This window comes from Martes martes, assembly GCF_963455335.1.
Source record: "Martes martes genome assembly, chromosome: 11".
Lineage (NCBI taxonomy): Eukaryota > Metazoa > Chordata > Mammalia > Carnivora > Mustelidae > Martes > Martes martes.
Genome location: NC_137899.1, coordinates 96,646,627 through 96,657,309, shown reverse-complemented (window position 1 = coordinate 96,657,309; position 10,683 = coordinate 96,646,627). Strand labels below are relative to the sequence as shown.

At 44.7% G+C, this 10,683-nt stretch overlaps 1 protein-coding gene across 3 annotated transcripts; it reads right to left on the bottom strand.

The window, feature by feature from the left end:
• Positions 1-352: 352 nt before the first annotated feature.
• Positions 353-5,210, bottom strand: GSTK1 (glutathione S-transferase kappa 1). 3 transcript variants are annotated; one of them, XM_080818619.1, is made up of 8 exons: positions 4,843-5,210; positions 4,193-4,274; positions 3,864-3,992; positions 3,477-3,577; positions 3,276-3,311; positions 1,327-1,443; positions 866-959; positions 353-608 (listed from the first exon to the last, which is right to left on the bottom strand). In XM_080818619.1, the coding sequence occupies exons 1-8, from the start codon at positions 4,912-4,914 to the stop codon at positions 559-561; spliced, it is 681 nt and encodes a 226-aa protein (XP_080674745.1). In that variant the 5' UTR covers positions 4,915-5,210; the 3' UTR covers positions 353-558. The 3 variants fall into 3 exon arrangements, with proteins under 3 accessions (XP_080674745.1, XP_080674746.1, XP_080674747.1); XM_080818620.1 differs by having other exon boundaries at positions 4,196-4,274; positions 4,843-5,001; XM_080818621.1 differs by lacking the exon at positions 3,276-3,311 and having other exon boundaries at positions 4,843-5,001.
• Between the last annotated feature and the right edge of the window lie 5,473 nt (positions 5,211-10,683).

The following is a 10,683-nucleotide window of genomic DNA, read 5'->3' as shown; positions in this document are numbered from 1 at the left end:
CAACTTCAGCCTGCTGCTCTGTGCTGCCACCTTGCTCTGGTTCTGCTAGTCAGTGTAGCTGGAGCTGGTTCCAATATCTGGGCAGAAGCTCAGCCAAGTTCTGGCTTTTTCTGATCCCAGCCCCGTCTCAGGCACTGTGGCTGGTCAGAAGACAGTAACCTCCAAACTGGTTAGCTGCAAAATACATCTGGCTTTTTTCCATCCCTGAAGTGGGACTGTTTTCTCCCCTTCCACATAAGCTGCCCTGAGATGGGCAGCAGGGCTCAGAGCATGGAAAGAGCTATTCGCAAACACCTAGAGTGGACAGGAGGTGACTGCAGGAAGAACATACAAACACCAGGGAGGACACAGATCCAGAAATATTATGCTTCATGGCATTATGTTTATTCTGAGGGAAAGCAGAGTTTGGGGTACTATGCGGCCCCCTCTACAGCATCTCCCAGGACCACAGAGGAACCTCTATCAGAGAAACCAGAGTCCTAGTGTGACACAGTGGAAGAAGGGGAAGCAGAAGGTCTGCTTTTTATCCCAATAGTTTTGCTTCTCTTCTGGCCATCCTTAAAGTCTGGCGTTTATACCTGGAGGCACAGGGCCCATCCACTTCTCTCCTAGATGAAGAAAATCAGTCAGAGGCTGGCCCCACAAGCCCCCAGGGATTTTCTAGAAGAGCTCTGTTTGGCATCATTCTCTTCTATGGGGGTAAAGGTGGCTTTTTTCACAATCAGCCCTGAGAACCTCTGTATATAAGGCTTCACTGCTGGAAATACATAGAATATTTTTTTTTTTGCTCTGGATCTGTCCTGGTCAACTGATAAATGGGGGTGGGCTGGGGTTGAGGGCAGCTCACCATGAACCTGTAACTTACCCAGCAGGTGTGCCAGCAGCTCCATCCGATCAGAGCCAAACAGCATGTGGGTTTGGTTATCCAGATGGGCCACTGTGATCGGCAGCCCAAAAGCCTGGAGAGAGCAGTTAGTGCAGGGAGGAAGGTGATGGAGCAGGTGTTCATTATGGCTGGGATAGAAGGCTGAGTCGGTACTCGTCTGAGGTCATATAAGCAAAACAGCCTAAGAGGTGTCTGCTAAGAGGCTCCACAGCTTTAGGAGTTTTCTAATTCTCAGATGCTCTGTCTTTCCTCTCACCATCTAGCTCCCTCCCTTCCTTTCCTTGGACTCTGGGACAGGAAGGGAAAGGATAAGGGTTGTCTGGACAGCCGGGAGGACTCATGTTGGGAGCAACTTTTAGAACAGGAGCATGGGGACCCAGCAGATGCTCGGCCTCCGTCTTCAGCACTGGGGTTGGGGACCCACATCAAGAATTGCTCACCCCATATTTACAGGCTGCCTCAGTGGTCTCCTTGAGCTTGTTCTTCACTTTTGGTGTTGAGATCTTTTCCAGAAGTCCCCGGGCTTGTTCTGAAGACATGCCAGCCTTCTCTGCAGCCTGAGGGAATGCGGTGGGGAACACAACTGTGTATTAGTGGGGTAGGGCTCAGAAGAAACTCTGGTCTTTATTTTCTGCTCCCATTTTCCTGGTAAGGCCTTTACTCACCCACCCACAGAGGTCTATCTTTGCTAAGAGGGCCTGTTTTTCTTTTTTCCCCCCTTTAAAATCTTGTGATTGGTGGAAAGAACAGGGTGCAGAAATTTAAAGCCAGAGGGCATCTTAGAAACCAGCTCCCTAACTTATTAACCAAGAGGGGACTGCTGCCCAGAGGCAGTACATGACTTGGTTGGCATTAAAGAACTTGTTAGTGGCAGAGCCAACACTAGAATCCAAGTCCCCTGACATTAAGTCTGGGCTCTTGCCTTTTACTTCTCAGAATTCCTGAATATCTTGTGCTTTTTTTTTTTTAAATCAAGGGCCGGGCTATAATTCTCATGGCATTTCCCGAGGACTTTTGACAGGGCACAGGGAGACAGTCACCTGCAGGGCTTAACAAGAATGAGCATTTCTATTTGGGGTGTGTTGGTATCATTTGGGATTAGTGGTTCTCAATTCTGGCTGCATCCTAGAATCTCCCAAGGGGGCTTTAAAAAATCCCACTCAGGGGCGCCTGGGTGGCTCAGTGGGTTAAAGCCTCTGCCTTTGGCTCAGGTTGTGATCCCGGGGTCCTGGAATTGAGCCCCGCGTGGGGCTCTCTGCTCAGCGGGGAGCCTGCTTCCCCCCCCTCTCTCTGCCTGCTTGTGATCTGTCAAATAAATAAATTAAAAATCTAAAAAAAAAAAAAAAAATCCCACTCATAGGTCATCCCCTAGAACAATTACATCATAATTTTTGGTAGGCAGTGCCCAGGTGCTCCAGGTGACTAAAATATACAGCCAAGGTTGAGAACCACTGTAGTCTGACCTCCTCAACTTGGAGGGGGAAACAGGAAGTCATGAGGTATATTCTGATGTGACAGGGTCTTTGACTTGGCTACATGAGAGAATTGTGTCCCAGACCAAATGTTCAGCAACAGGGAAACAGTTAAGTAAGCAAAAGGAGGCCCACTGAATGGAATGCTGTGTAGAAACTAGGAATGATACTTTCAAAGAATTTACAATGATATGGAAAATGATTGTTACTTAGTAATGGAAAGACAAGCCTGTGCATATACTTTGCAGGAATAAAAACACTGGAGGAACATATTGGCCATTCTTTGTTGATCTGCCATTTTATGTATTAAATTTGAATATGCCTCAACTATCTTTTGTAAACTGCAGGGAAAATACCGTTTTGAATTTTCTGATTTAATCCCAAAGACAAACTTACTTTTTATACCCCCATCTATGGCTGGCACACATTTAAATGTTTTGAGCTATTTCCATGTGTTTCCACTCAGGCTTCTGTGGGATTCTGGCTTGAGTCTGTTATCTCTCTCTTTCTCTTTTTTTTTCTTTTTTCTTTTTAAAGCCTGTCTGTAAAGTCTCCTGCTTTCTACTCTGGATGTATCAGTGAGGTCTGGTGTTGGGAGTGTTTGGGGCCAATACTTCATCCCTCCCCACCTGGGGGTGCGAACATGTAACATCTCCCTCCCACTGAGTTCTTTCATGAAATAAAATCTACCCATGTAGAATTTTGCACTTTCCCTTTCAACCATGAGATATATTCTTTTGAGAGTCCTCTGAGTTCCAACCTTTCAGGAATTCAGCTTCTCAAATACAGATATCCTTTCTTCCCAAGTAACTGTGACCTCTTTCACCCAGTATGAAAACTGTGTCCTCTTTGCCCCTAAACGTCAGCTATTCTTGGCTTCACTGTGAGAGGGGTGGGGACAGAGCCAGGATACTCACAGCCAGGATGCTCTGGGGCTCCGTGATGTCTTCATCCTGAGAAGAGAACACGCGGCAGGAAGGGGGCAGCGAGGGGTGAGATGGGTGGACAGTAGGCCAGTGAACAACGGGCACGACCAGGACTCTGGAAATCAGGTTCTAGGGGAGGGTCAGCACGTTATCCAGGGTCTCCCAAGTAGGTTCCCAGAGCTCTGCACTCACCCGTGACCAGATACGCATCCATAGTTCCCTGGACACTTTCTCCAGCATCTCTGGGTGTTCCATGCTCACAGCAGTGAGGAATCTCATGGCTGATAAACTTCCTGTGGGGCAGAGGTACTCAGAGTCAGGGTTCTTCTAGCTTGTTTCCCGTGGAGGACCGGCTCTTTCCTGCTTCTGACATCCCCAGAGCAGCTCAACAGCCCTCACCGTCCCACCTAAATTTCTCATAGCCGGTGGGTTGTCACCGGCTCAGGTCCCCACAAGCTTCTGCTCACTCAGCGCTGACCTGTGTTCTCCCACGCTTTGTTTCATATCACGTAGTTGCCAGCCCCTACTTCCTGGCCTTTGCTGCCTTCCACTTGACAACCCATCTGTATCTCACTCTACCTTTTTCAAGGATCACAGAGAAGAAATCCTTGGGGAACTGCATGGGAACCTGGATGTGCTGTCCCAGGAGCCTAACATCATTTCTCAAGTACTGGGCTTTGCGGGGAAGCAGAGCTGGTGGCTGGTTTCCTGCAAATGGAAATTTGGGCACACTGGTGAGAGCCTACCTAAGGGTCCCAGGCCTGGGGGGACCCCTACCCGGGTTTTCAGCTGAGTGCAAATCACTAGCTGCTGGTGCCGATGTAAAGACCTGTTTGAGGGCAGTTCCCCTGGACCTTTGAAAGCTGCCCTCCCTCAAATCCCTGTCCCAAACATTTTTGCCTTCACACCACTGTCTTTCATGATCCCTGCAATGAAGCTGGGGCGCAACTGCAGGCTGATGTTCCAGATGTTCTTATACCGGCACAGGACCTGAAGGAGCAGAGATGGAGACGGGAAGCCAGTGTGTAAGATGGACACAGTGCAAATGGCCAAGGGAGAGGGAGGGGTGTTCTATGGCAGCTGCTTAGCCAGAGGCTGTAAGTGCAGGAGAGCAAGGGTTATGCGAACACCCTAAACTATTTGGTTTTAAACGGCAAAACTCCACTCCCAGAAATCAATCCCATGAACTTTGCTCCGTCCCAAGAAATCGATCCCAGCATCTTTGCTCAGTGGACAGCTACCATCCTATTCTGCACGGAACCCCCCCCCCGCCCCCAAACTAACCTCGGAGTAGGCTAAGAGGTGGCTGTGCCACGGATTTCTCCTTGATTCTTTGGAGTTACCCCCCTTATTCCAAACCGTCGTGGGAAACCACTGCCTTAGGCTACAACGGGTCGATCTGGAGCCAGCGACCGTATCGCGTTTAGAGACACAAAGTGACTTTCAACCCTGGCTGGCAGCGCCAAGAATTTCACGAGACCACGGTCCCCGCGCCCCGCCTCCCCATTCCCTCTGCCCTTGCCCTCCAAGCCCCAGCCAAGGGGGCTCCCGGAGTCACCTCGAAGCCCAACCAGGAGTAGGGGGACAGCACATCGTAGAAGAGCTCCAGGGTGCGCGGCACGGGTCCCATGCTGCAGCAGCGCGCGTTTCCTTGTGCCCGCACGGCGACCCCGTCCGTTTTCCCGGCCTGCCCCGGAGGACCGCCCCCGCCTCCGCTGCGCAGCCGCGCGAGGAAAACCGCCCGGCGCCAAGTCTGGCTAAAGGGCGCTTGGGGCTGGCCCCCTAGGGAGGGCGTGGCTCCCAGCGACACGCCTCCCCGCCAGCATCCCGGCCCCCGGCCGCTCCGCGCGCCTCCTGGTCTCCGCCGGTGTCCGGGGCCCAAGCAGGTGTTTGAGTTGTTTACTGTCCCTCTCACTTAGCTGTGCTGCTTTGGCAGGCCCCAGTACCTCTCTGAACCTCAGTTTCTTCGTCATTCCTCTTTAAAATGGACTTACGTGATGATAACCCCTACCTCGTACAGCCTTGTGAGGGTGGATACATGTTAGTTATTGGCGTGACTTGGCACTTGCAGGAACTTTCTGAGACCGGGGCAGAGTAAGAAGTGCCCAAATTATACATTTTTTGTACTTTTCTGAGAGTGAGTGCAGGAGAGAAGGAGGCCTCTCTTCCACGGTAATCGGAAAGATAATGGAGAATGGTGTGTCGTATTTCTATTTGTGAATATGTCATATCCTCTTACACTGGGATTACATTTACGGCAGGGAAATAATTTCTTTAATATCTTTTTAATTTTAAAATTATTCTTAATGTTACTAATTTTATGAATTGGAAAACATAACAATAAAGATTCCACTTCTCATTTGTATTCATTAGAAAAACAACCTTAAGCTACTGGAACACAAAGACTGTAAACCTTTACATAGAGTAGAACATACGAAATGAAACAAGGATGCTATTTTCACCCACTTGCAAATTGAATTAATTGCTTTGGAATAACTGAAACTGAAAAATTACACATTTCTCCAGTAATTTTAATTTAAAAGTATCCAAGAGCAAATTCAGCCCCATAATAATATTTTATTTTAAAAGTAAATCATCACTTATTTTTAAAAACCTTAATATTTAGGAATGACTTTTAGATTTGCAGAAGAGTTGTAAAGATAGTACAGAGAGTTTCTAGATACCCCTTATCCAGCTTTCCTTAACGGGGACACCTTACATAACCATGGTATGATGAACAAAACTAAGAAATTAACGTTGGTACATTACTATTAACTAGATGATGGGCTTCATTCAGATTTCATTTTTTCCACAATTATCCTCGTTCTGTTCCAGGATTCATTCCAGGCTACCACCTAGCATTTAGTTGTCCTTCTCTTTAGTCTCCTCCTATCTGTGAAAGTCTCTTGACTTTTTCTTGTGTTTCTTGACCTTGACACTTCTGAAAAGTATTGGTCACGTGTTTTGTAGAATGTCCCTCAATTGGGGTTTGATGTTTTTTTATGTCTAGGCTGGGACTGGTATATTATGGAAGTATACCACAAAGGTGAAGTGCCCTTCTCCTTGAATTATGTCAGGGGTTCCTGATACTAGCATAACTTATTAGCCATGATGTTAACCTTGACCTTTTGGGTAAGGTGGAAAAGACTGTCAGGTTCTCTATGGAAGAATCACTGTTTCTGCCTTTCCATAATCTATTGTTTGGAAGGCATTCATTAAGTACAGCCTAGTTTGGAGGTGGGAGTACTGGTTGAGTAGATTAAGCCCATCTCTTGGAGGGAAGAACATCAAAGAATTTGTGGCTGTTTTATAAAACCACCCATATATTGAGGGAGATATGTTGAAGCTATGAAACGTCCTGTTTCTCCTTAAATTTTCACCTGCCAATTTTATCATTCATGTAAGGTAGATTTTGCCTGCAGCAATTATTACTATGGTGTTCTAATAGTGATTTTCTATTTCCCTTGTTACTTCTACGTTTATTAATTGAAATTCTGAAAGGAGAATTGTTCCATTTATGTATTTATCTATTAATTCAGTCATTTATTTATATCATATGAACTGATGAATATTTTAAGAATCATACAATGGTAAAACATTGATCTGAGTCTCTACATCCTGCTTCCATCTATTATTATTATTATTATTATACTGGGCTCTGAGTAGGAACAACAGAAAAATATTTACACTTCTTTACACATGCTGAGAGGATTGCCTAGGTACTGACTAGAATTGTTGGAACAAGAAATAGTGGTGTAAGCCAATCATTTACAGTTGCAAGAGCAACTAACAAAGGGACTAAATATGATGTGATTATCAAACTTAGGAGGGGTGGAAAAGGGGTGGGATATGTAAACCAAATCCTTATCTTTCATGGTCAATGATATTGTCTACATTTGAATCATCATTAGAGCTTTGATCATGTAATTTGGAATTAAGTATTTGAAACCACAAATGCTTTAAATAAACTGCCTTCCCAAATAAGTAAAAGATGGATTGTCTGATAAATGGTTTTGGGAAAACTGGGAGGTTTAAATGAAATGAAGCTGGACCCATACATCACACCTTATGCAAGGAACATGGCTAGCCTGATTGAATATTTTATTTTAAAGAAAGAAACCTCTAAAGTACCTGAGGAACTTATGGAAAAACCTTTAAAAAAAATCTGGGAGTAACTGGGGCGCCTGGTGACTCAGTGGTTTAAGTGTCTGATTTCAGCTCAAGCCATTATCTCTGGGTCTTGGGATGGAGCCTCAGCATCAGGCTTCCTGCTCAGTGGGGAGTCTGTTTGTCCCTCTGCCTCTACCTCTGTCCCTCCCCCTGCTTGTGCTCTGTCACTCTCTTAGAAAAATAAAATCTTCAAAAAAAAAAAAAATCTAAAGGTAGAGACCTCTTTGTTAGCTATGATACTAAATGTAGAAACTTTAAAAGACTTACACATTCAATTACATAAAATTTAAAAAATTTGTTTGGCAAACTCCAGTAAGTCAAAAAATAACTGGGAAAAATATTTGGGTTCATTTCATAGTCAAAAAGCTAATTATCCTAGTGTAGAAAGAGCTACAAAATCAATAAAATAAAAGAACAGAAGCCCCTTGGAGAAACGGGCCAATGATATGAACATAGACAGAAATGGACATATGGCACATAAAAAATTGTGCTTGTATATACTTTTAAAAGTTGTGAATCAGGATTACACTATGATATGTTTTTATTTATCCAGTTGGGAGAGATCAAAAAATTTGATGACTCAGGGTGTTGGCAGGGATTTGTGGAAAATCATTGTCTTATGCAACTGGTGGGGGTGTAAATCGGTACAACCTTTAAGGAGGGCAGTTTAGCAATATCTTTCTATTTTGCAAATATACACACCCTTTGACCTAGCAGTTCCATTTTTAAGAATTTATATCATAAATATGTTTGCCTCCATGCAATATGATAGGCTATGGGTTTATTTATTATGACATTACTTATAATAGCAAAAGTTTGGAAACTACCTAAATGTTCATAGACCTGGAACTAATTCAATTCACCATGATTATAATATTTTTCAACTTTATTTTTTATTTTTATTTTTTAAAAGATTTTATTTATCTATTTGACACAGAGATCACGAGTAGGCAGAGAGGCAGCAGAGAGAGGGAGGGGGAAGCAGGCTCCCTGCTGAGCAGAGAGCCCAGACCCAAGCCGAAGCCGGAGGCTTTAAACTACTGTGCCACCCTGGCGCCCCTATTTTTCAACTTTAAAAACAATTTGGAAGCTCGCTATTTTTTAAAAAAATTTTTTAAACAAATTTTTAAAGGATTTTATTTATTTATTTGAGACAAAGAGATACAGAGAGAGAGAGAGAGCATGAGCTGGGGGAGAGGCAGAGGGAGAGGGATAGGCAGACTCCCTGCTGAGGCAGGAACCCGATGTGGGGTTCGATCCCGGGACTCTAGGATCATGACCTGAGCAGAAGGTAGACGCTTAACAGTCTGAGCCACCCAGACACCCCTGGAAGCTCTTTAAATACTAGTATTGCATGATATACTATGTATTAATAAGTGAAAAACAAGATTCAAAACAGTGCATATTATTCGCTGTGTTTTTTTAAGGGTTGCCATGCTTTCTTTTTTTTTTTTTTTTTTTTAAAGATTTTATTTATTTATTTGACAGACAGAGACCACAAGTAGGCAGAGAGGCAGGCAGAGAGAGTAGGGAAGCAGGCTCCCCGCTGAGCAGAGAGCCCGACGTGGAGCTCGATCCCAGGACCCTGGGATCATGACCTGAGCCGAAGGCAGAGGCTTTAACCCGCTGAGCCACCCAGGTGCCCCTGCCATGCTTTCTAAGTGTGTGGTGTATATATACACATATGTGCATGTTGGTAACACTGGGTGGAGAGACGAAACTGGTGAAACTGGTTGCTGTTGAGGAGGGAAGCTGGGGGTCTGGGGCAGGGCAAGACAAAGTTTTTGTTGGATGTAACATTTAACCCTTTGATTTGTGACCCAAGTGAATATCTTATCTACCCAGAAAGAAAGACAGGCAGGAGGAAAGGATAAAGGCAGGAAGGAGGGAAGGAAAAGGAAGGAAGGAAGGAAGATGATTTTGGGAACTTGTACTGGCAGAACAGGGAGGGGATTGGAAGGAGACTTAGGTATCTGATTTATTGCCATTTGTATATTTTGCTTTGCTTAAGGAAAATTTCAGTTATGAAGGCCATGTAGCAGCACGTGTGACACAGTTTTAAGGTACAATATTTGCCAAGATGCAACGGAGTATTTACATCTTGGTTCTCAAGGCCTGACATTTTCCTAAGGATTTGCCAAGGAGTGTGTGAAATTCTGTGTGCTAGCTTTCTCCCTGAATAAATCATGCCAAAATCCAAGAGAGTGAGGTTGACATTATTATGGTTCTAATCTTGGAAACGCTGTGCTCTATTAAAAGAGATCAACCTTGGCAAACTGGTGTACTTGAAATATAACTATAACAAACTTAGTTGGAACATCTCACAGTTCACTGTTCATCAGGTCATACCAGTGTGACAACAATTGCAGCTGAGAACAGCTAATAGGTGCTTTCATTAAACCCTTATAAAACACATATGCATGTGGGTGAAAACTAAAGAAAATGAAAATAATTCTATTAGGGATTATACGTAATTTTTCTTAATTTCCTAGACTCTCGACTTAAGGCTTTGGTAATGTCTTTTTTATTTTTTATGGAAAAGCTTTGTTGTCTTATAACTGACATACAATAAACTGCACATATTTAAAATGTACCTTTAATAAGTTTTGACATCCACATGCACCCTGCAACCATCACCATGATCAAGATAGCAAACATAGCTGCAAACTTCCTTGAGACCCTTGGCGATCCCTGCCCTCCGTTCCCAAACAACCACTGAGGGGCTTTCTGTCACTAGAGGCCAGCCTGCACTAATCGTTCAGCCCCTACATATTAGTTGGCATATTTTTTTATACAGTAAAAACCTTCATGTTCCAAAATCCATTTTAGAAGCCAGAGCCACTGTTTCCTGGTGTCACAGCTGGGGCGAAGTCTCATGGAGATCAGAGAGGAGGATTTATTTATTTATTTATTTATTTATTTATTGGGGATTGATGTTATAGCTGCCACCTGTGGAAAGGAAGGGGAGAGAAAGGGAGGCAAGGAAGGGCACAGCACCGTGTGGAGGGAGGCATTGGGCTTCATGCTTGATTCTCAGCAAACCCCACAAGGAATTGTGAAGCTGGGATGGCTTCACAGAGCTGCCGAAGCTGGGGGAGCTGGCCGGGCCTTTACAGCCCCTCACAAGTCAGTCACAGGATGTGGGTCGTCCTGGAAAGGTGGGCTGTGCTTTGGCTGAGGTGACTCTTGAGCAGAGGGCGGTCTGCTGGCAGCACTCCATGAACTGGGG